Consider the following 25,314-nt stretch of genomic DNA (forward strand, 5'->3'; position numbering starts at 1 on the left):
AATAAAATCTTAAAAAAAAAAAAAATTCTGGGGGGAGAAGCAGGAAAGTGGGGCTGTTACCTGTCTGGGGGCCACGCAGAGACACGGACCTTCAGTGTGGATCTTTTGGTCTAGCAGAACAAGGATGCTTTGGGGCCATCGACCTGAGGCGGAACTGCGGCTCAGGTGGCACCGCCGGTGTGATCCCAGATAGGCGTGTGTAGAGGGTCCGCGCTCGCCTTCCAAATGAGGGCACAACTCCCGCTAGCAGGAGGGTCGCAGGGATGAGCTGAGACCACGGATAACACGGGTATGGGGAGGCCTGCCTGCCTCGCACACAGCGAACCCCAACCTTGGTATTTCAGCTCGTACGTGACTCACACGTAAGTCAGATGCCTTCTGAACACCATCGCTATGTCAGGCATTTTGCTGTGGACCTGAGGTGCAAGTCCCCTCACAGTGGCCACAGCGCAGTGTGAGGGTGGCTGTGATCGAGGTCGAACACCCTACCTGGCGGGGGTAGGCGCAGGAAGATCTCATGAGCCCAGGTTCACTTGGGCAGAGGCAAAGGCAGAAGGAAGGATCTGGGGTTAGCAAGCCAAGAGAAATGGTGGTGTGTGTGGGTCGGTTTCGTGAGGATATTTGGGGCCAAATCACCATATACACAGGCCAGAGAAAAGAGCAGGCCACGGCTGTGCTGGTAGAGTATGAGGGCCGGAGAGGAACTTGGGCAGGTCAGGGAGGACTTTGTCCATCCTGCGAAGGAGAAAGGTTTTCTCCTGACAACTCCGCCATCCAGCGATTATGAGAAAAGGGTACTGGGAAGAAAGATGGATTTTAGAAGGATCACTCTCCTCTGTGGCAGGGAGGTTGGAACGGCAGGGGCAGGGATGCTGGTGGGAATATCAGAGCTTGGGGGTCACTGGACATGTTTTTATTTTCAAGGAGAAGTGAGGAGGCCCAGACAATGCTGGTGTTAGGAGCCATAGGAAGGGGATCGGCGAGGCTGCTCAGCTAGTGGCAGGTAGGGGATGAGGGAGGGAGTAATGCGAAGGCTCCAAGGTCCCTGCTGGGGGGCAGGACAGAATGCGGCGCCGTGCGTCAGCAAAGGGGCCCCCGGGAGAGGAGCTGCAGGCCGGGGACGACGGGCTCAGTCTGAGAGTTTAGGATTTCTGCACTATCTTGGGATAAGGACTGGGAGTGGGCATTTGCAGGGGCTGCTTGGGGCTCAGGAGAGATGGGCTGCACATAGAGATTTGCGGGTCATCTATTTTCAGGAAGTCCTTGAGGAACATGAGTTAGGGTAAAAGCATCCAGACGGAATGTGGGTGGAATGATAAGAGAAAGGGGGTGTGGACGGAGCCCTGGAGGCCATGGAGGGCTCGGGAACCAGTGGAGAAGCAGAGAAAGAGTGTGATCAGGAGGCCAGAGGGAAAAGACAGGAGCTTCAAGCTGGGGGAGGGTGTGGCGGGCATAACCTAAAGGGTAGACTATATAAAAAGAGACAGAGAAGGTAGGAACTGAGAACCTCCTTCCCCGCCTCCTTCCCCACCGAGGGACAAGGTTATTTCTGGCATCCCCAGCAAGCGTTGGGGAAGCCAGCCTCTCCCGGGCTAAGGACTAAGGGAAGGGGAAGTGAGAAACGGAGGCACTGTGTGTTCTTCCTCAAGAAGGGCCAGTCTCTGTTCTTGCTGATGTAACTTAGAAACAAAAAGTTGGGAAATATTTCACACGTAACAATAAAAAGAACACCCGCCACACAATTGACAGTAAACATTTACTGCTTTGCTTCATGTTTTTATTTTCTGGAGAAATGAAACAGGTCTAACTAGGGGTTGTATTTGGAACCCCACTTTTACCAACACCTGCCCCCCCAGCCTCCCCAATACTGTCCCTACCTCCGTTAGGTAGCCACCACCCTCAACTGTACAGTTTATACTTTCTGACCTAAGTTTGTATCCTGAAGCAATGCATACTATTATTTTGCATGTTTTTACATTTTTTTTAAAGATTTATTTTTTTAAGTAAACTATACCCAACACGGGGTTCGAACTCATGATTACGAGATCAGAAGTCACACACTCCACTGACTGAGCCAGCCAGGAGCCCTGCATGTTTTTAAATTTTAAATGATATGCTGAATAAATTTCTGCATCTTGCTTTTTTTCTTCCTCAGCACCATTTTGGAGATTCATTTCTTTTACCATCCATAGCTCCCGTGCATTCATTTTACCTGCTGTATAGTATTCCTTTGTATGAATAGACGGCATATCACCCCTCCATTCTCCAGTTGGTGAACATTTAGCTGGCTTCTGATATTTTGCTCAGGCAAACAAGGTTGCAGTGATCATTCTTGGACATGTCTCTTGTACATGGGTGGGGATATTTCTAGGGTATATACCTAGACGTGGAATTTGCTAGGTCATGGGTTATCTGTATTTTTAAATTTTATCTGATATTGTGAAATTGCTTGCCAATGTGATGCTACCAGTTTACACCCACAGAAGCACTTGATAAGAATTCCACATATTTCACATCTTCCCTACCATTTTTTTTTAAGATTTTATTCATTCATTTGACAGGCAGATATCACAAGTAGGCAGAGAGAGGGGGGAAACAGGCTCCCCACTGAGCAGAGAGCTCAATGCGGCGCTCAATCCCAGGATCCTGGGATCATGACCTGAGCCAAAGGCAGAGGCTTTAACCCACTGAGGTGCCCACCAAAGCGCCCCACCAAGCCTGGAGCCCACCATGGGGCTTAAACTCATGACCCAGGGGCGCCTGGGTGGCTCAGTGGGTTAAAGCCTCTGCCTTCCGCTCAGATCATCATCCCGGGTCCTGGGATCGAGCCCTGCATCAGGCTCTCTGCTCAGCGGGGAGCCTGCTTCCCTTCCTCTCTCCCTTCCTCTTTCTCTCTGCCTGCCTCTCTGCCTAATTGTGATCTCTGTCTGTCAAAAAAAATAAATAAATAATCTTTTAAAAGATTAATTAAAAAAAAAAAACTCACGACTTAGAGATCAAGACCTGACCTGAGATCAAGAGCCGGACCCTTAACCAGCTGAGCCACCCAGGTGCCCCTTTCCTACCATTTTTATTTTTTATAAAAGATTTTATTTATTCGTTTGATATACAGAGATCACAAGTAGGCAGAGAGAGAGAGAGGAGGAAGCAGGCTCCCTGCTGAGCAGAGAGCCCGATGTGGGGCTCCATCCCAGGACCCTGAGATCATGACCTGAGCCAAAGGCAGAGGCTTAACCCACTGAGCCACCCAGGCGCCCCTTCCCTACCATTTTTAAATGTTACAACTTAATTTGGCCAATTTGACAAGTGTGAAATGGTATCCCCCAGTTTACTTTCCTTTGCACTTTCACGGGGCCACCAGCCATATAGTATAAGAGTGTATCCTTCAGTGTAGAGCTTGTGCACTGCACAACTCTAGGGGGCACTGTTCACATTGTAGTCTGAAAACACACTCTAGAGTTGGTGCAGTGTGCAACGTATACAGTGGCCCTAAGTAACAGTAAGGATTTTCTGTTGTTCTCGTTCTGTTGGGCTGTTATACCTTACTAATTGGAGAAATTCTAAAGAGAGTTCTTTATTCTGGATATGAATTCTTTTTTAAATTTATATCTGTTGCGGGTGCCGGGGTGGCTCATTCGGTTAAGTGTCTGCCTTCAGCACAGGACATGATCCTGGAGTCCTAGGATCAAGAGCAGGGAGTCTGGTTCTCCCTCTGATCACGCCCCCGCTGCCATGTTCTCTCTCTCTCTCTGCGTCAAATAAATAAAATCTTTTCCTAAAAATTTAGGAAAATATCTTTCCCTAAAAGATTTTATTTATTTGACAGAGAGAGACACAGCAAGAGAGGGAACACAAACAGGGGGAGTGGGAGAGGGAGAAGCAGGCCTCCCACCGTGTGAGGAGCCCGATGTGGGGCTGGATCCCGGGACCCCAGGACCATGACCTGAGCCGAAGGCAGACGCCTACCGACTGAGACACCCAGATGCCCCAATAAATACTTTTAAAAAGTGTGTATCTGTTGCCAATGTGTTCACCTAATCTGTAGCTCCTATTCTGTTATAGTACCTTTTTCCTTATGCAAAATTTTCATTTTTTTAATTAAGAAATGTAAATGTAATTAGCTTAAATGTTTCAGTTTTTTACTTTATTGTATTTTTTTTTAAGATTTATTTGAAAGAGAGAGCAAGCGAAAGAGAGGGTATGAGTGGCGGGAGAGGAGGGGCAGAGGGACAGAGAGAAGACGACTCCCCTCTGAGCAGTGAGCAGGACATGGGGCTTAATCCCAGACTCTGGGATCATGACCTGAGCCGAAAGCAGACACTTAATAGACTGAGCCACCCAGGCACCCCTATTGTATTTTTTCTCTTGTCTAAGAACTCCTTGCCTATCCCAAAGTCACAGATATTCTAAATTTCTTTTCTAGATATTTAAAAAAAAGTTTTGCTTTTCCACACTTAAATCTTTAAGTCATCTTGGTGAAATATGAGGATCTATTTTAAAAAAATATTTAAGTAAATATTTACTATACCCAACATGGACCTTGAACCCATAAGCTTGATCAAGTCGCACACTCTCCCGACTGAGCCCGATGACCCAGGATCTATTTTTTCCATATATATAGCCAATGACAGAATCTGAGATTAAGGGGCGCCTGGGTGGCTCAGTGGGTTAAAGCCTCTGCCTTCAGCTCAGGTCATGATCCCAGGGTCCTGGGATCGAGCCCCAACATCGGGCTCTCTGCTCAGCAGGGAGCCTGCTTCCTCCTCTCTCTGCCTGCCTCTGCCTACTTGTGATCTCTTGTCTGTCAAATAAATAAATAAAATCTTTAAAAAAAAAAAAAAAAAGAATCCGAGATTAACCAGTCCATCCTTTCCCTTTTGCTTTTCATGCTGTCACTATTATATTTTAAACATTCGTCTGTCTCTGGGCTTCTGTTGTGTTTCCCGGTTTATTTGTCTATCTCTGTGCCATATGGTACAGTCTAATTAGTTAACTACTGCTAAGATAAGTCTCCCCAGCTTGTTTTTCTTAACACTTCTTGGTTATTCTTGGCCTTTTGCTCTTCTAGATGGGTTTAGCATCAGTTGTCAGATTCCACAAAACAAAACACAACTGGCTGGTATTTTTATTGGAATTGCGTTATAGATTAATCTACAGCAATATGCAGCTTTACAATACTGGGTGTCCTCATCCTCAGATATTGGGAATATTAGTGTATCTCCTTTCATTTAGGTCTTCTTTCGTGTCCTTCAATAATGTTTTGTCATTTTCTCCATGAAGGAGAATAAAATAAAATATCGTATGAAATTTATTCCTATCCACTTATAGATGTTTGCTCTAACTGAGGAGATCTTTTTGCCTATTTTATTCCCTAATTGGTTACAGATGATATGTAGAAACAACATCCACATGTGTAACTCCTCTGGTACCCAGCAACCGTGCTGAACTTTATTTGTTTGAAGTTTTACAGATTCTCTTGGATTTTTCTGTATAGACAATTACTGTCTACATATAAGAACACTTGAGTCGTCCTGTCTCATTTTTATGCCTCTCATCTACTTTTCCTCTCTTACTGTATTAGCTGGCTTTATGCCGGGACACGGTGAGTAGAAGCCCTGGTAGACTTTTTTTTTTTTTTTTTAAGATTTTATTTATTTATTTGACAGAGATCACAAGTAGGCAGAGAGGCAGGGAGAGCAGGGTGGGGAGGTGGAGGCAGGCTCCCTGCTGAGCAGAGAGCCCGATGCGGGGCTCCATCCCAGGACCCTGAGATCATGACCTGAGCCGAAGGCAGAGGCTTTAACCCACTGAGCCACCCAGGAGCCCCTACCACATCTTTATCCATCCGTGTGTTGATAGACATCTGGGCTTGTTCCATAGTTTGGCTATTGTGGACGTTGCTGCTATAAACATTCGGGTACACGTGCCCCTTCGGATCACTACATTTGTATCTTTAGGGTAAATACCCAGTAGTGTGATTGCTGGGTCGTAGGGTAGCTCTATTTTCAACTTTTTGAGGAACCTCCATGCTGTTTTCCAGAGTGGCTGTGCCAGGTTGCATTCCCAGTGTATGCAAGAGGGTAAGAGGGTAACAGTGTAAGTGTAAGAGGTTTCCCCTTTCTCTGCATCCTTGCCAACACCTGTCATTTCCTGACTGGTTACTTTTAGCCATTCTGACTGGTGTGAGGTGGTAGCTCAGTGTGGTTTTGATTTGTATTTCCCTGATGCTGAATGATATTGAGCACTTTTTCACGTGTCTGTTGGCCATTTGGACATCTTATTTAGAGAAATGTCTGTTCATGTCCTCTGCCCATTTCCTGATTGGATTATTTGTTCTTTGGGTGTTGAGTTTGAGAAGTTCTTTGTGGATTTTTGGATAGTAGCCCTGTCATGTACAAGTATCTTCTCCCAGGGGCGCCTGGGTGGCTCAGTGGGTTGAGGCCTCTGCCTTTGGCTCAGGTCATGATCCCAGGGTCCTGGGATCAAGCCCCGCATCGGGCTCCCTGCTCAGAGGTAAGCCTGCTTCCCCCTCTCACTCTCTGCCTGCCTCTCTGCCTACCTGTGATCTCTGTCAAATAAATAGACAAAATCTTAAAAAAAAAAAATCTTCTCCCATTCCGTTGGTGTTCTTTGGTTTTGTTAACTGTTTCCTTTGCTGTGCAAAAGCTTTTTAGCTTGATAAAGTCCCAATAGTTCATTTTTGCTCTTCCTTCCCTTGCCTTTGGTGATATACTACCCATTCTTGAGCTCAATTCTACCTGGTCATGATTGTTTTGTTTATTTAAGAGACAGTGAGTAAGTAAGTGAGAGAGCACAGCAGGAGGGAAGGTCAGAGGGAGAAGCCGACTTCCCACTGAGCAGGAAGCCCAAAGCAGCGCTCAGGTCCAGGACTCTGGGATCATGACCCAGCTTAACTGACTAAGCCACCCAGCCGCCCCGGTCATAACTGTTCTAGCACACTGCAAATTTTTATTTCATTTATTTATTTTTTTTAAGATTATTTATTTATTTATTTGACAGAGATCACAAGTAGGCAGAGAGGCAGGCAGAGAGAGAGAGGAGGAAGCAGGCTCCCCGCTGAGCAGAGAGCCCCATGCGGGACTCGATCCCAGGACCCTGAGATCACGACCCAAGCCGAAGGCAGCGGCCTAACCCACTGAGCCACCCAGGCACCCCCCAAATTTTATTTACTAGTATTTTATTTAGGATTTTTCTGTGGTGATACATGAGATCAATCTGTAATTTTTCTCTTATGAAGTTTTGGCATTTGGATTTCAGTGTCAAAATCAATTTGTGATCATTCATTTTCTAATCTCTGAAAATTTAAGAATGGGTTAAGGTATCCTTATATAGTTTGATAAAATTCATCTGTAAAACTTTGCTACTGTCTTTTAAGGACTGGAATTAGGGGAAACTAGATGCTACTTTTTTTTTTTTTTTTTAACTTTTCAAACCTTCATTCAGATGCTACATCCTAAAGGCAAGATGGACAAATCCATTTTTATTGGTATTACAAATAAGGCTGCTTTCCTCAGTAGCTTGTTTTATAGATAACAGCTGCTCCCTCCTCTGACCCAAGAATACTTTCTAGTATCACTTTTTTAATTATATATGTGTAGGTTTACCCCCATACTGTAAGCTTCTGGAGGATGAGCTAATGTTTTTATTCCTGTTTATGCCTCACTGTCCAGCAGTGTAAACAGAAAAAACAAACACCATGACATGATTTCACCTGGCCAACTGTCTTTCCTCTTAAATCTCAAGTCTGGTGTCTCCGCTGTCACTTGGTAGCGGTATAGCTATGAGAATTACATTACCTATATCTCATGAGTACCTTTTGAAAACTAATCTTAATAATATTTATAAATCATCTGCTATCCAATGAGAGCTTGATAAAAACTATAAAAATTTATCTTTTAATTAAAAAATTTTTAAGTAAATCTCTATGCCCAACATGGGGCTCAGACTCAACGACCCAGTGATCAAGAGTCACATGCTTTCTGAACTAAGCCAGCCAGACACCCCTAAAAATTACTTTTTAAAAGAAAGAAAAACAGCTGGCTTTGGTGACCCTTGCTTTATTTTCCTCTTCCCCTACTATTTCTGTTCAGTTGCATTTGTGGGTTTGTAGTTGTGAAACAGAAACAGATCAAAATGCCTTTGGAAAACTAGCCCTCCCCCATTTCTCTACAATCCTCTTCTGTTCATACTGTTAAGGAGGGTTTTACCTTTCCTTCCCACCAGTCCCTGTCTCGGGCAGGAAGGGTGAGGGGCCCTTTGGTAATTCAAGTGAGGCTGGAGTCCCCCAGGGGACTTTTGACACTGCCCTCCGAAGAAATGCTCTTCCACTGGATTTGCTACACTGCTGGGGCCACTCCGCTGTCACATGAGAGGAGTCTGCCGGAGAGTGAAGTCAACACAGAGGGAAACAAAACCAAGAGGAAAGACTTTTGATGTTATCAACCGACCTCTGGTGCGAGCTATGTCTGAAGCCAGTGAACTAACTGAGCGAATGGCCTCTTTAGGGCTTAAGCCATCTCGAGTTGGGTGTTTATCACCGCAAACAGATTCCCTTCAACATAGAATTTGTTCCTTTCCCTTCCCTTGCTCACTCAGAGGTCAGCTTGACCTGCTTCTAGTTCGAGACGACCAGCAAAGAGACCGCAGATTCTGCTGGGGCAGGTTTGGGAAAGACCAACACGATGCTTAATGACAAGTGATTCCTCTGATCCCAGTTGGGGAGCTGACCTCAGTGGATGGCCTTGACAGGTTGCTTCTATAATTTGGTGAAGACAAAGCTAAAGATCTTTCTTCCCCAGGACAGAGTTTAAGGGAGTCGTTTAAACTACATGTTGATCGTGGGGTGATACCTAGTGATTCTCTATGTAGAGCTCTAGCCTCCAACACAGGCTATCTTTGGAAGATTTGGGAAAGTAACTAAGTTTTCCTCTTAGATGCATTTGTGTTCCAGCTAGCCTACATATTTATTTGTGAGAAATCATGAAACTCGTGAGCATGGGAAAATCTAATTGTGATTTCTAGGAAGAGGGCTTGGAGAGCAGCCCCATGAAGAGTGCAGGTACATGTAAGTAAGAGGCTGTGTGTGTACAGTTATCATCCCAACACTGTACGTAATGGTGAAAGGCTGCAAATAACCCAATGGCCATTAATAGGGGCCTGGGTACTAGGTAGGTAATAACATACTCACACAACACAATACCATTTAGCTGTGAAAATGAAAAAAAAGTTTCCCTATGAACTGATATGGAAAGGTCAGCAGGATATACTGTTAAATGAAAAAAAGCAATATACATAAATATATGTTTTCTTCTTCTTTTTTAAAGATTTTATTTATTTATTTGACAGAGAGAGATCATAGAAGAAAATAAGGACATATATTCACATTTAATTATACTTCCAAAAATAAAGACTGGAAAGAAACAAGATACTAGTTAAAGTAGTTTCCCAGGGGCACCTGGGTGGCTCAGTGGGTTAAAGCCTCTGCCTTTGGCTCAGGTCATGATCCGAGGTCCTGGGATCGAGCCCCACATCAGGCTCTCTGCTCAGCGGGGAGCCTACTTCCTCCTCTCTCTCTGCCTGCCTCTCTGCCTACTTGTGATCTCTGTCTGTCAAATAAATAAATAAAATCTTAAAAAAAAAAAAAAAAAGCCTCTCTTACGACACAGATCACTTCCTGTCCCAGGCTGTGCAGCCAGGGGCTCCACAAACCCTCCTGTTGGCCTAGCAGATGCCAAGCCACTGCTCTGACCCTTCTGGAAGAAAGTGAATAAAGGACATGGTCACACTGCAATGCCTTTATAAGAGGAAGTTTTATTGTTAATTATTTACCTTAATATTTCAGAAAGAGGAACAGATTAGCTCAGTCCAACATGATTGGCAGTTGGCAAAATCTAGTGAAGCAAGTGTCTGATTGCTAAGGATTTAATTTGGGTGCTTTTAATACTTAGCCATCTTCAACACTTCAAACATAATCCAGAAGAAATGTATCATCTCCCTCCCTTTCACTTTAATACCCCACCTACCTCACTTTAATATGGAAATATCTTCATTAAATAATGATCCTCAGAGAACAGGTTCCCTGGAGGGTACAGCCATGAGGACAGTGCACAAAAAGGCAAACTCAAAATAAAACTCTGTATGATAATTTACTAATCTAAGGAAACAAAACCTTCCAATATATTAAGAAATAAATCCAGTTACAAATGCACTACTTAGGTCTATGTGAAGAGGTCTGGTAACTGAAAACGGCCGGCTATTTACAAGATACACAAGCAGGAACGGTGCACCTAGCCCAGCGCTGGTCCTCAGAAGCCAAAAGTGTTCTCTCCGCTGTAGGCCACATACAAGAATCCATCTTCATCTTTTTCCTTCTCGTAAAGCTGTCCCATAGTTAGGCTTGAAAGAAAAGAAAAAACAACATTGAGAATTGGGTTTGGTCTCTGAGTCTGGGTGTTTGAAGAAAGATGATCTGAGGATAAGGGACAGACCGCGACCGCTGGAACCAGTTACTCTGCCTGGGTGGTAGATCACAAAAGTGAAAGTAATTCCAATCTCAGCACTGCTGTGCGCCAACAATCCGTTACCGAAAGGAAATGGAGCCAGGAAAGATTAAAATAAATTAGGCTCCTGGCAATCAGTAAATAAGACTAGAATCAAATCTCCACCCTCCTGCCCTGCGGCAAGGCCGTGCACGGCGCGGGCGCACGGGCGCGCACGCACATACACACACCTAATTCTTCCTTCAGAGGCCAGTGCTGGCTCCTTGAGTGGGCTTGCCTGGTTAGCACCTGAATGCTCTCTGGATGCCAAGGGCAGGAGATAAAACCTAAGCAAAATTAAGAGCCTAAGAGGCCCATCCCTGCATGGGTGAAGGACCAAGATAAAGAAACTACATGGGGCTTGCTTCTCCTCCTTATGTGAAGGTTTAAAATCTGTACCTAACATGATCAATATTAGTGGGTTCAATCTTGTGGAAGCTCCCCCACCAAAACCCTCGTGCCCCTGCGATCAGCATCAGTGCCATCAAAGAGAAGTTATTTTCCTCAAATGTAATGCAAAAAGCCCTGATTGTATCTGGGATCCAAAGAAACCCTGCCCAAAACTCCTAAGAACCCTCCAGAAATAGATAATTGCTGAAACTAAACATGTGTGGGCAGGAAAGCTGGTTTTCCTAAGCGGTAAAACAGAATGCATGCCGTACAGGAGACCTAATCTAGTTCTCTGCCATGGATCTGAGTTGTACAGGCTCCAGAGTTAAGACTAGAACCACGGGGAAGCCCAGGAGAGCTGTGGCCACGTGACTGCACTATGAGAACAGCAGGTGGCACAGATGTGTGCTGAACGTCAGTGTGCCCCCCACACGTGGGGTCACCGAGAACCAGTAAGACAGCAGTCTGACAGCCAGCCAAAGACGGCACAGGTCACTAGCTGCACAGGCCACAACAGCAGCTTATAAGCAGGACTCAGTAAAACGAGGGCCAGAGGGTGACAGAGGAGGGTAGGGCCGCAAGCTGGTACAACTGGGACTGCCCCACTCTGCTGGCGAGCTCCCGGCGGGCTGCGTAGACCTCCATGTAAACGGGGACACGGGCCGCACGGAGCAAGGGGGGGTTTTCCTTTCCTGTTCTTCCTGCCCAACTGCCAGCTTGGCCCGGCTGGCTGTGTGGGCAGATGAGAATTCTTAAGTAACAACATGAGGGCGGATGAGTCTGAATACAAATGACCTGTCACCAGCATCTGGTAACTAACACGGTGCTCCCGAGCTCTAACCTGGGATGTGTAAAATAAGGGCGCCCTGGCCCGGGACTGTCTACACGCGCTACTTCTGCGAGGAGGGAAATGTCCTGCAGTCTGGCTGTCCGGTACCGCAGCCGCTGGCTCCAGGCGGCAAGCTCAGACCCGTCTGAACTGGAATGTGTTGTTACATTGTGTAACAACATCGTGTGAAACATACATAAGATTTCAAGCCGCCTGGGAAAAAAAGGATGTAAAAATCTCAATTTTTATTATATGTTGAAATGACATTTTGGATATACTGGATACATAAAATATATTATAATTCACTTCACCTGTTTCCTTTTTAAGGCACTAGAACACATTTTAAATTACAAATGTGGCTCATGCACCATTTCTCAACAGCACTGCCCTGGAGCACACGAGGACTTGAGGGACGGTGGATAGAGGGAGGAAGCCCCCGCATGAGGCCCCCGAGAGCAGTGAGCCCCAGCCTCAGCTCTACAACAGAATCACAGGGGAGCTCTGCGACATCTCCAGGCTCAAGCCCAGGCATCAGTAGGTTTTTAAACTGCCCAAGATGATTCCAGGTGAAGCGAGGTGGAAAAAACAGTCTCTCTACCAGAGGGAGCCGTGCTTGTCTTTTTAATGTATTTGCTTTTCTTATGTTAAGCAAGCAACATGGGGCTTAAACTCAGGATCCTGAGATCAAGATTTGCAGGCTCTACCTGACTGAGCCAGTCAGGCGCCCCATCTGTCTTCCGTGTGTCTGCCGTGCTCAAAAGAGCCATGTGATTGGCAAGTGCCGTGAGGAGCCAGCGACCAGCCAAAGGCTTGACACGTAGCCGCCTCTCTCAAGACCACCACCCGGCTGGCTGGTAATGCCCCAGGACTCCCGCTTTTCTCGGAGCTGCCTCGGGGTGAGGGGACAGGGAAAACCGCCACAGCTACTACACAGCTCTCAGAGCCCACCTCATCCATCCACATGTCCAGGATGACCTTGGTGAGCACCTCTGCCACCATCTCCCCAAGGCCACTCATTCCCAGAGGGATTTAGAGGCAAAGTAAAAGACTGTGCAACTCGTGCAACTCAAAGGCAGACACCGATTGATACCAATGTCACATCTGGTTCTACCCGACAGACTAAGTATGCTCCGTTCCTAGCAAGACAGAAGCCCCAGTGCATATCCAAATCCCACTGCTGAATTAGAAATACTTGAGGAGGGGCGGCTGGGTGGCTCAGCTGGGTGGCTCGGCTGGGTGGCTCAGCTGGCTGAGCGTCCGAGTCTTGGTTTTGGCTCAGGCCGTGATCTCATGGTCATGGGATCGAGCCCCATGCCGGGCTCTGTACTCACTGGGGAGTCTGGTTCAGATTCTCTCCCCCTCTCTCTCAAATAAATAAATAAAATCTTAGGGGGAAAAAAAAAAAAAAGGAAATACCTGAGGATCTATGTAAATACCGGCGGCCCACCCCAGACTCGGCCTGTGGTGAACAAGGGCCCCCGGCTGCCTAGGGCAGGCCTGGAGACTGTGCGAGCGGAGGCCGGTCACCATGTGGCTGTCGCTCCTGCCTGTCTCAAAACTGCAATGTCTTTTAAGTAAAACTTGAGCTTATACATTTGTTTAACCTGTGCCCCAGCTGCTGCAGAGGCGGATCATAACCCTCCGAACTATAACAGCACTTATGTGCCAAGCACTGTTCTGAGTTTATTCTTTTTATCCTCACGGCAGTCTTCGGAGGCAACATCACCCTCACAGGGATCACAAGCCACAGTTTACAGAGAACAGAAGTGAGACAATAAGAAAAATGACACACAGGGAAGTTACATGATTCACGCGAGGACACGTGCTTCGCACTCAGCCATGCCGCCTCCAAGTGAACACGCAGATCTGTCCTACTACCCTCACGTTGGCATCCTGTACCTTCTGCACAGATCGCCTGAGAAAGAGCTGCTCACACACACGCACACACACGCACACGCGCGCCCGAAATCACTCGCGCGTCTGCTCCCAGCGCCTCTCTGGATTCGGGAGGTCAGAGCGGAGCCCGAGATTCTACATTTGTAACAGATGCCCGAGGAAGGCAGCCGCTGCCAGCCTCCGCGTCTCACAACTCGCTCCTTCAGCTCCTGTAACGGGACAAACGGCTGGTTGTGCTACGACTCTAAGAGTCCTCTTGCTGTTCTCCTTTTCTGTCGCGCAGCCTCGTCGGAAACCTGACTCGGCTGGCAGCAGCACCGGGTGTTACACGCGGAGGACAGCCCTGGGGCAGGCACTTGGAAAGTGACGACACTCACGGCGGGCAGCTGCCACACACTCCATTCAGCGGCCCGGGACCGAATGCCCGATTCTGAGAGCCACTGAGTGCCACAGGAGAACACCGAGACACCTTACGGTATGACTTCAAAATAGCTCTTAGAGGATCGGGCCGCACACATACAAAGCCGAATAATTTGGTCTGGAGCCAAATAGAGCTGGCGGCAAACACAGTTTACATTTTGAGTCCCGTTAAAGAGTTAAATGTTAAGTGCAGGGGGACAAAACGCAACCCCAGTCAGCAGACAGTCTCCCAACAGGAGGCTGGCCTGTCCATTTAGGACAAGTTCCACAAGCCTCTGAGGAGCATCCTCCGTCTCAGAGGCCACAGAGCCCGAGCCCCGCAGCGCTGGGCAGGCTGCGGCCGGGATGCCCGAGGATGCTCGTACCGGCGGCTCTGACGCGCCCGTCGGGCAAGGCAGCACAGGCCTGCGAGATGACCCGACAACTTGCAGGCCACGCTGCACCTCCACAGCATCCCGCCCAAGTTACTGGCTAAGGAAGACACACAGAGATGACCTCAGACCCTAAAGCTCACCACTGTGACATCAGCAAGGACAGCCACTCACCCTGGAAGGGTGCGGCTGAGCACCAGGAGGCCCGCCACCTTCCACACTCGAGAGTCTGATGAGGAAAGAGATGGGAAAAGCCAATGGCAGAGTCAAGCCACGGAACCAATCTCAGGTGTGGCGGGACCCTGAAGAACCGAGTCCAATGAACCTAAACTGACGGCAAAAATGGTCACTCACCCCTCCATTCGGAGTCACCCAGATTCAGACAAACCAGCCAATAATAATAGCACCTTTCAGAAGGGTCCCCATCCAGGAACGGCCGTGCTACTGAGGGCAAACACTGGCTTTCAGCTACTCGAGAGCACATGCGCGGGGGCAGCCGACATAGAAGTGTGTGGGTGCCTAAGCCCTGTAGAACCTCCCTGGCCCCTGACCAAGGTTAGGTCATGAAAGCCGTGGGCTCCAGCCTGACTCAGGAATTGGCTGGCCCGACGGGCACACACCTGGACACCCATCTGCTTTGGCGCCCACGTGCTTCCACTGGACCTGGACTTCTCTCTTTCCAGCAGGGGAGGATGGGGAGGACTGCAGGGGTGAGGTGGGAGGACAACGGCCACTGCCGTGGACCCTGGAAAGGCAACCACCTCGAAGTGAGAGGTCATGTAGCCAGAAAGGCTCCCAACATTCTGAAAAATAAAAATTAACTACTGGCTCTTCCTTCCGTCAGATTTTTCTCGGATATAAATAAGCCCTATTCTGTTACTGCGGGAATAAATCTTTGAAGAGATATTTACCTAGAAATGATCAAAAGTGCTTAACCTAAGCACATTTCTAAATAAAGGACGGACTGTAAGATGTCACAACTTTTACTTATTAGCTCTTTAAAATCGAAGCAGCAACTAAGCACCACAATATTAAACAAACCGGTTTCCAAATGTAACTAACATTCCCAAATTATCACATCTTAGAGATATTTTACTTAATAACATACTACTGTTTCTATTTTAAATGGGGATCAACAAGACTCCTCTGTGTTCTAAACAAAGACCAAAACGTAGATACCATTGCCAGGTCTGGGTTCTCCCCTAATGCCATGACTGGGAAGCTTGTACACTGATACTCTTTCTCAAGCTCGGTCTGCACCAAGACACAATTCTTTTGTTTTGGGGCTGATTCTGGATACAGGAACCTAGGCAGAGAATTCAGCTTTCCAATGCTAAATGGGAAAAGGGAGCTGAGTAAGATTCCCTCCCCCAGCCCTGCTCTAAAAAAAATAGAACTCAGAAAGAATTTAGGAAGTAAAACTCTCAGGGACTTGCCTTGGTCTCTATTTCTAGAATCAGTATTTAATACTCACTAAACGATCACCACCACATTTTTACATGATAATCACTTGTGCTCCAGAACACTCTCCCAAAGTTCCACTGCAAGGCAAGAACAACTGAAGTTACCTCTGCTTCGCCTCCACCTCACACGTGAGCCTCCCGCAGCTCTGTCTGTCACAGGATGGGAGAGGCCTCCGGCAGGCCTGGATTCACCCTTTCCCAACTCCGGTGTCCCCAGACTCTCCTAAGGCTGCAAGCCCTGGTGGAAGGTTAAAGGAGGCCCCACACCTCCCTAAGGAGGCTGGAAGGAGCTGAGAAGAGGCTGCTGCTGAAGTGCCTTGGGGAGCAGAAGGCAGGGTTGAGTCACACACCAGCTTTCACGGGAGACCCTGTGTGATTGTGTGTGTGCTGCCGTCAGGTGATCAGCATTTGCATAAAGCCCAATGATGTCACACACCACTTTTGTTTAGAAACCATTTTTCTTAATAAAACCAAACTGCTGCATTAAGTGTGGGAAAGAAAGCCATTAACTGAGGTCAAAGACCTGGGCAGAGGAAGCCTGGTTAGTCATTCTCTGAAAACCTGACTTGGGTCACTGGTGTCATCTGCTTTAGAGTTGATTCTTACCAACCTGGAAAGGCAAAGGGGACTGGGAGAGAAAAGGAAGCAGCCTCTGCTGCCCTGACAATCACTTTCCTTTCCAATTCTATTTATAGCTCAGGGATAATGGAGGGAGGGGGCAGTCGCTAATCTGCAGCCATTTTAATTGCTAGATTAACATGGAGCCATCAGAGTAACAATGTCTCCAAAAGCCTTCCCTTTAAGAAGTATCATGGGATCAGAATTGATAAAATAAATTCAATGCCACAGGTCAGTCACCTACTTCCTCTACTGAGACGCCACCTCCAGGAAGGAGGAAAAACAGGGTCGCCAAGACTCTGCAGAAGCAGGGTGAAGGGAGTGAGGACTTACTTCCCCACCACCTTGAGAGAAGCTGAGTGTGACCACAGATGCCCACGGCTTCCAACTCTGATGAAAAGTGCACCCAGCACCACGAAGCCTACAGGCCCAGGAAGGAAAGCTGGAAGAGCTCCAACAGGCGGCAAGACTGCCTCTGCCAACACCGCAGCTTCCCAAACTATAGCTGTAGTAGGCCAACAGCACCTAGCAGTCAGGGCCAAGGCCTACCTCCTCAGGCAGAGCATTTCATTTCTTCCCTAACCTGCTTCTCTGCCAAACACAGGAAATGGATGTAGTTGAGACTGGGAAAGCAAAAATCAGACGAAAAAATAGCCAGAGCTCTCTACTTTTCATAAGAAAAGGACTGGAATTTGGCTTACACCTTTCAAGGGTTTTCAAAGGAAACATATTTTGGCCATATGGGCCTCGTTCCCTGGGATTCTGAAAGCCTTAGCTTTTAGAAGTACTACTTTGGAGGGGTAACAAATTAGGCTTAGTTTGGGTCTCTAAGATGAGAAGCAGCCAGAAACTCACACTCAGGGGAGAGGGCCTGACATCTGGCTCAGAGGCTAGTACTCAACCAGTAATAGCCAAGGACTCACCAGGAATCCAGAAGGAGCCAGGCCATTTTCTTTTTCCCACAGGGGACTAGAGCTGGGTTGTCAACTACACAGAAGGAGAGAAGTGTAATGCCCCTGCCTAGATTCAGGCCCCAAGTTATCCCAAAGAAACCTTCCAGGCAGCACAACAGCTAGAGCAAGGCGGGGGCCAATGACTCTGACAGTCGGAGCAGGTGGGACAAGGGAGGGTAAGTCTATAAAGAGACCTGGGGGAATTTTTGCTGGACAGTAGCCATTCTAGCATACCTGAAGATCAGGCAGCTATGGGCTTGCACAGGGGCACAGAACTAGGTCCGGAAAGCCAGCAGCAGGGTGATTAACTGGAGCTGAGCCTCAGCAGGGCCCACAGGCTCCCAGTGGAGAATGGCAGGACTTATTTCATGGGTCATTTGAAGAAAACCTCATTTTAGGTTTCAGTTCTACTGATGGCTTAAGCCTAAGTAAATCCTCCACTGTTTTAAAGGATTCGTGAGGGTCTGAGGCTAGATTTCAGGTTTTTCTTTTTTTTTAAAGTCCAACCTTGTTCTATTTTCTTGATCCAAAGTACATTCCCACGCACTACAGCCCTTTTTCATTTTCCTTGAACTCCTCATGTCAGGGAGCACAAAATCCAGACTTTCAGTCAGGATCTCTAAGAGTTTTCTGACCTCCAAAATGTAGAGTTCTGTAAACAGCCAAGCAGATGGCCAATGCCAGTAAACACCTCTCACCTGGACTGTGGGACTGTCTTATCCACAAACAGGAAGATTGCCTTTTCAGAAGGAAGCTGGATCCTTTTCCTGATGATCCACATGAACTGAGCCACAGTGATGTCAGATGGAACCAGATACTTCCGTTTGTCAATGTCAACAATCTGAGAGCCTGAGACTTTTTCCACAATCACCTAGGAAAGCAAAGAGAGATCAGGACTGGATTTCTAACGTGAGGCTCTGGCCCTGCGTTCTTCTAGCCTTGCCTTGTCAGGGAGCTGATGAATAGTATGTGGGCAAGGAGGTGGGTGGGAAACTGCACAACACTGGAAAATAGGCCCCTGATTTAATAAACCACAAACTCTGAACTCTGGAGGTTAAGAACTGTCATAAACGTATGATACAGAAACAGAAAGTGCTTTTCTGTGGTCAATTATGTTTATCATCCTGGATCTCAGCAAGCATAAGAGAAACACAGCCCTTACTACAAAGCTTTTCAACATTTAATCCAGGCAGAACTGAGACTATCTGGTAACGGTTTCATCTACAGCCAGTTACTCCAGGACCCCAGAATGGATCTGCCTTCACACCAGAGGAGAAGACCCCAAGGAACACAGGAAATGGGAAAGGATGGCCTAATAGGAATGAGTGGCAATCCCAGACAGCCAAGAACCAAGCTCCTCATTTGGCCTGTTGCTTCTCCCTGAACTAGGTTTCAAATGTGTCCCTCCTGACCCCTCCTCAAAAGAATTGTTCAAACAATGAGCTACAATGACAGGCATGGATGTCCTTTAAAAATCAGTTAAGGATTACAGAAACTTACCCCCTACCACAGAAGAAATATAGGATCATACTTATTACTGATTAAGGAGAAATGAGAGAAAGGCTTCTCAGAGGCTTCTCAGATTTTTTGGTGAGGAAAGGAAGCCAGAAGTCAAGCAAAGATAGAGGCTCAAAGTTAAGGATGAGTGTCCTGAGACTAAAGTACCACTTCTAAGACCAAAGTGACAGTCTTCCTCCACGATTGTTCCCAAAAGTGGCAGTGACCTGTTGCCCTGTCCTAGAACATCGTTCCTTACATAATTGGCGAGGGAGCCCAGAGGCTGCAGACAGCTCGCTGGCCTAGATCAGGAGATTCAGCACTGAGACACCCTGAACAGCACCAGTTCAAGCCCCTCACGCCACGGACCCAGAAGACCCCTAACCCAGTCTGGCCTGTCTGCTACGGTAACTGGGACTGGAACCTCAACTTGTCAACTGTTGAATGGCCCAGGGCCTTATCACGAGTCCTAAACGACGGGGTGACAGCGAGGTGAGGGGGCGGGGAGTGCACTCACCGGAACCCGGTCGGGATATTTCGCTCGGATCTTCGCAGATTCCACACATCTGTGTTCTGTGGGAGACACAGACCGGCTGATGGTCGCTCCTGCCCGACCTCAGGTTCCCGGGTCCCCAACCCTCCTCCCCCAGCGACCTGCGCACGCCCCGGGGCCCTTGTTCGGAGTCTCAGCGGCCTCGGCCCTCGGCCCCCGCTTCCCGGCAGAAGGGCGAAGGGCGGGACAAGATCCGTGGGCAGCCGCCTGGGGCGCCGAGGCCTCAGCGACCCGAGGCCGGAGCGCGGCATCCGCCCCTCCCGGCCCAGCCCAAGGCGGCCCGAGTGGGGGAGGGGGCCCACCCACCGTCCTGACCCCCCACCACCCGGTCTCTCAGGGAGCCCTTACCCAGCGAGTGGTCCTCCTTGAACATCCACTTCATGGCGGCGGCTGGGAAGGGATGCAGCCGGCTCTCGGAGCCGCGGAGCTCAGCGAACCAACCACAACAACAACGACAGCAGCGGCGGCGGCGGCGGCGACTACACGACAGGCGGGACTTCCGGCTGCCGGCGCCTAGCAACCGGCCGGGGGCGGGGCTTCCGGCGCCTTTCACTGGGCCGCGCGCCGGGGGGCGGGGCCACGCGTAAAGGGGCGGGGCAGGAGACGGCTCCAAGAGGGGCTACCGCGGAGAAGTGGGGATGATGACGTTCACTACAGGGCTGTCTTTGAGGGTTTTGGTGACTGGGAAGGGGATGTTGTCGGGAGCTGGTAACAGGATTGGGGGCTCGGTGGACGTTGGTAACAGGAAGAGGAGTTTGGGGGTATGGCTGATAGGATAGCTCTTTCATAGTGGACTTTCTTAAGGGAAGTCTCGGTGCGACGGGAATTCTGGAGGTATGAATGACAGAAGAGGGGTCTCTGGGGGTTGGTGATGGCAGAAGGAATCTGTTTGGGGCATTGACAGTTTGGGGAGTATTGTTTAGGGTGGTAATAGGTTGGGGGCACAATACAGAGAGTAACTTGAGGGGACTGTGGAGAGAAGTACTGATGACAAGCGGGGGTTCAGTATTGGAGACAGCCGTAATAGGTTGCCTTGGACCTAGAAACTGAATTTAAACAAATTCTCTTTCCTTCCTTTTTTCATGAATAAGTATTTGACTAAACAAGAAAAGGTATCACAAATATGCATTTGAGGAGCGTAACATAGCCCTGATCACAAAGAGACCCCATAACCTTAACTGCAGAGGAGGTAGAGGTGATCGTCAGGCTGAGAGAATTCCCCTGAGAGTTGGTCATAAGACAGGTTTCTTTGGCAGTCAGCATGGATTTCAGCAATGACAGCCTAGGCGGTGTGTGCGTGTGTGTCACCTGCCTGAGCATATGCCTTGAGGTTCTCCAGTGATGTCACTCCTTTCTTCCTAGCAGAGTCATCAGGACAGTCTACTCAGGGTCAACATCTGTTTACAAGCTGGTGAATATGTACCAAGAATATTCATTTAATTGGGCACGTGATTCTTGCCATGTTCTTGTGATTCTGATGCATCTGAAAGGCTTGCATATTTGAACATTGTCATTCATCATTTCCTACAGTTGTAATTCCTGATAGATGCTGTGGAATCTAGCTTCATTCTAGAAGTATTTTGGTTATTTTAAGATCGTCTGAGCAACCAAAATAGGTTTTTGTTTGCTTGCTTGTCTCCAATGAAGTGAAAAATCCTTTGAATTTCATACCTAGAAATCATTACTGCTACATAGAGGAGCACTGTTCTAGGTATTGGGGGAAAGCAATGAACAGAACAGACAACACCTCTGCTGTCACGGAGTTTGCATTCTGGTGGAACAAGATGAAAAATAAATATGTTATGTAATGGTGGGTGCTCTTTAGAAAATAAAGCAGGATTGGTGACGAGTGATGGTGGGATAGAATGCTAATTAGGTAAAGTGGTTGACAGGGACAGGAAGGAGCCCTTTGTGGCTGGAGCTGAATAAACAAGGGGGAGTGTGTTAGAAGATGAGATCAAAGCGATGTATAATAAAACTAGTGAGCTTTGAATTCCATATGAGGAACATTGGTTCTTATTTAGAATGAGAAGTCAGTGGAGGATTTTAAGTAAAGGTGTGACATGGCATGGCTTTCCTTTTGAAGTGAGCAGGCTAGCTTCTTTATAGACAGGCTATAAGGAGTTGAGAATGGAAGCCAGGGGAACAGTTAAGAAACTGTTGTGATAATCTGGGTGGGAGATAATGTAGGCCTAGACCAAGATAGTGTGTGGGGGGTTGGTGGGAAATAGTTGTATTCTAGATATATTTTGAAGGTAGAGCAACAGAATTGATGATAGATTGGAAATGAAGTGTGAGGTACAAGTCAAAGTCAGGGTTTTTGGAAGGATGAAATTGCCATTTACTGAAATAGGGTGGAGGCAGCTTGAGGGGGTGAGAATCAAGGTTTGGTTTTGGCTATATTAAGTCTAAGATGCCCAAGAGACACATCAAATGAAGACATGGTGTAAGTGAATAGGTCTATGAGTCTCAAATTCAAGAGAGAAGTATTTAAAGCTATTGAGCTGGATGAGATCAGTTAGAAAGTGAGTGAAAAAATTGAAAATACCTATTTTGCAAATAGAATTAAACACTGGGGAATCAAGGTAGATGTTCACAATTGGACAGTCAGTGAATCAGTGGAGGTGTTTGAAATTGGGCTGAAGACCACTGCTTCCTTTTAAAGAACTGGTCATTGTATCCTAATCCAAGGCATGTGTATACCACCTTGCTGCTGGAAGACCTTAGTATACTCCTCAGGGGAAAGATCCTGTCAGTTACCCACTTATAAGCATGTAACCAGATGGTCTCAATACAGGGCAGTATCTTTCTGTCTTCTATCCTTACCTACTTTCTTGATGTCTTTTTCCAGTTCACCATTCTAACTGGCTTCCCTGATCTGCCCTGATGATATGCATGCTCCTCTTTACCTATGGGGTCATTATATGTAGCTTATTAAAGGCTCAAAAGATACCAAATGCCTTCCTTGAGGGGGTGGCTAGTTGAAAAGGTGAGTCAGAAGAAAAAAAAAATAGGTTAATGAAAGTATACAATTACATATTAACAGACTCATAAAACATGCAGAATAAATTTCAAATGCTGGAGAGGTCTGTAAACATGGATGCTGAGGGGCGGTTAGGACAGTGAGGGGCTGACACCAAACTAAATGAGGTTTATCAAGAAAGACTTCACAGAGAATGTGAATCTTTTTTTTTTTAAAGATTTTATTTATTTATTTGATAGACAGAGATCACAAGTAGGTAGAGAGGCAGGCAGAGAGAGGAAGGGAAGCAGGCTCCCTGCTGAGCAGAGAGCCTGATGTGGGGCTTGATCCCAGGATGCTGGGACCATGACCTGAGCCGAAGGCAGAGGCTTTAACCCACTGAGCCACCCAGGTGCCCTGAGAATGTGAATCTTATGCTTCAGAGAGAAGGGTACAATTTCCAAAGGATAAACTTCCCTTAATAGATAGAAACAAAGGGTGGGTTTGGGAGAGGGAATGGTAAGTAAGCTAGATTAATGCTGGAAAGCCTTGATGCATACTTTCAGACATTCTAATCTGAAGATAACCCTGAAAGGGAGCTTCTAGAGAGGAGTAGAACATGATCAAATTGTGTAGTTTTAAGAGAACAACTCTCTTTGCCCTTAAAAGAAAATTGTATTAAGAGGTGCCTGGTTGGCTCAGTCGGTTAATTGCCTGATTCCCTTTCAGCTCAAGTCATGATGTCAGCATCGTGGGATCAGGTTCCGTGCTCAGCAGGGAGTCTGCTTTTCTCCGTGTCTCTCTCTCTCTCTCTCTCTCTGCCTCTCCCCATGCTCACAGGCTCTCTTTCTTTCTCTCTAAAATAAATAGATCTTTTTAAAAAGTATGGAACATGAGAAAATTATGGAAATGAAAACTGAGAAGTCAGTTCTCAGTTATGAATATATGAAAATGACACAATATACACAGATCTTTAGCATTTTTAAAAATTAATATTCCATCTTAAAGAATCAAACCCACAAAGACTAGCTTCTTCAAACCACAGAAGCAAAGAGTAAATCTTAGTATCCATTGTTACTAAATACTCTTGCAAAGCTCGTGGCATCTCAGGGAAGGCACTTCACACACCTAAATTCTTAGCAATCACCACCCTGTGTCTCAGCAGTGACTAAGCTGACACTAGCCACAGTATGTGTTTCCTTGTGCTCAAAGAAGGAACTCTGAAGGAAAATACCTCCTTCCTCAGTGTAGAGCTACCCTCAGGAGGTGACGCTAGAACCATCTATTCCAGAATCTTATTTTAATGGTTATTTATATATTTTCATTACAGTGTAGTTAACATAGCATTAATTAGTTTCAGATGTACAATAGAGTGATTCAACAATTCCATATATTAGTGCTCATCAAGAAAAGTCCACTCTTAATCCCCTTCACCTATTTCACCCATCCCCCCAACCACCCGCCCTCTGGTAACCATCTGTTTGTTCTATATATGTTCTATATAGTAATATATAGCATTTTTCTGGTTTGTCTCTTTTTTCCCTTTGTTAATTTGTTTCCTTAAGTTCCACATATGAGTGAAATCATATGGTTTTAACAGTTTTTCTTTTTTTTTTTTTTAAGACTTATTTATTTATTTGACAAACAGATCACAAGTAGTCAGGAGAAAGCAGGCCCCCCACTGAGCAGAGAGCTGGATGCGGGGCTCAATCCCAGGACCCTGGGATCATGACGTGGGCCGAAGGCAGAGGCTTTAACCCACTGAGCCACCCAGGCACCCCTTAACAGTTTTTCAATAAATGAAAGTCATTCACTTAAATCACAGATGCAGTACAATGTCAGAATAATAATATAGATTTAAGCCTAACAATTACTGTATTTAGGAGCTGTGTTCCCACCCCAGAAAAGCTTTAAAGCAAGAATGAGTAGTACTGGACCCAAAATGACAAAATCTTCTGGCTGATATTATTTGTCATCTTGAACTGTGGTGAGGACTCTGGATATTTTTCCAAATGATCAGGTCTTGGCCCCTCAAGCATCTGTGTTGTAAGGCTCTCAGCTGTATTTTTCATCTAAAAGCCATTTCTAGGTTGCCTTCAAAATAGAGGCATCACCTCCTGGACTGCGCTCAGACCACAAACCTCACACTATCGTTTGGCACTGTAATGTGATCCTTCAGGACCTTCTGATAAAGAACTTGGCTGTTGACAATGATAAAGAAAAAAAAAAAAAATCCTTCTGCCATGTTCAAAATACTGGTTGGAGGTGAAAGTGGAAGCTTTCAATTAGGTGATAAGCCACTGTCATCTTTGAGAGGGGGCCACAGCTTCTAAAACCGGCAGCCAAGTTTGTACCCAGTATAAAGTGATGAAATTCAGCAGAGAGAGCCATGTAGTAATTATCCTCGAAGAGCTGGGGATTTGTGCCCTGTTTCTGTGTCTGTCCTGCTATGGCGGGTAGTGGAAGCGACAGGAAAGTTGGGGGCAAAGGGACCGGGGTTTGGTCTTAGCCCAGGCCAGGTCCAGGAGCACAGCCACGCCTGTTTTGGGTTTTCCTACAATGGAGAGTGTGCTGTGACGGGTTGGATTTAAGTACGAACCACATTGCGGATTAAAAGATGACACATAAAAAGGTAAGCATTTTAAGTCAATTTTTATGGAAATCTTATTTTACACAAACGTTAACCCAGGAAATGGCCACAATTCTGAGCCCGGACACTCCTTAATCCCATTCAGCCTTCGGAAACTTAACTCCCACCAGCGGAGCGCCGCCCCCGCTTGACCCCACCCCTGCCAAGGCCCCG

General features: G+C 46.9%; 2 protein-coding genes across 3 annotated transcripts in view; one reads left to right on the forward strand and one right to left on the reverse strand.

The window, feature by feature from the left end:
* Positions 1 to 15,485, forward strand: part of ADAT1 (adenosine deaminase tRNA specific 1) — a 46,793-nt gene extending 31,308 nt beyond the window's left edge. The window contains exon 11 of one of the 2 annotated variants that reach the window (XR_009348912.1): positions 13,958 to 15,485. The gene's annotated coding sequence lies outside the window, so the exon portion shown is untranslated. Of the gene's footprint in view, positions 1 to 12,159; positions 13,919 to 13,957 lie in introns of those variants that run through there. The other variant, XR_009348913.1, reaches the window with a different exon arrangement.
* Positions 9,812 to 20,056, reverse strand: GABARAPL2 (GABA type A receptor associated protein like 2). Its single transcript, XM_059153333.1, has 4 exons — positions 19,898 to 20,056; positions 19,514 to 19,569; positions 18,198 to 18,370; positions 9,812 to 10,416 (listed from the first exon to the last, which is right to left on the reverse strand). The coding sequence occupies exons 1-4, from the start codon at positions 19,929 to 19,931 to the stop codon at positions 10,326 to 10,328; spliced, it is 354 nt and encodes a 117-aa protein (XP_059009316.1). The 5' UTR covers positions 19,932 to 20,056; the 3' UTR covers positions 9,812 to 10,325.
* Positions 20,057 to 25,314: the final 5,258 nt, after the last annotated feature.

The sequence above is a fragment of the Mustela lutreola genome, chromosome 16 (genome assembly GCF_030435805.1).
Source record: "Mustela lutreola isolate mMusLut2 chromosome 16, mMusLut2.pri, whole genome shotgun sequence".
Taxonomy (NCBI): domain Eukaryota; kingdom Metazoa; phylum Chordata; class Mammalia; order Carnivora; family Mustelidae; genus Mustela; species Mustela lutreola.

What these genes read in the sequence shown, in the direction of transcription:
- GABARAPL2 (XM_059153333.1), bottom strand. Translation starts at nt 19,931, where the DNA reads ATGAAGTGGATGTTCAAGGAGGACCACTCGCTGG. An exon ending in CAAGGAGGACCACTCGCTGG is followed by an intron (nt 19,570 to 19,897) that starts GTAAGGGCTCCC and finishes TGTCTCCCACAG; the next exon opens with AACACAGATGTGTGGAATCT. An exon ending in AAGACAGTCCCACAGTCCAG is followed by an intron (nt 10,417 to 18,197) that starts GTGAGAGGTGTT and finishes TTTTCTTTCAAG; the next exon opens with CCTAACTATGGGACAGCTTT.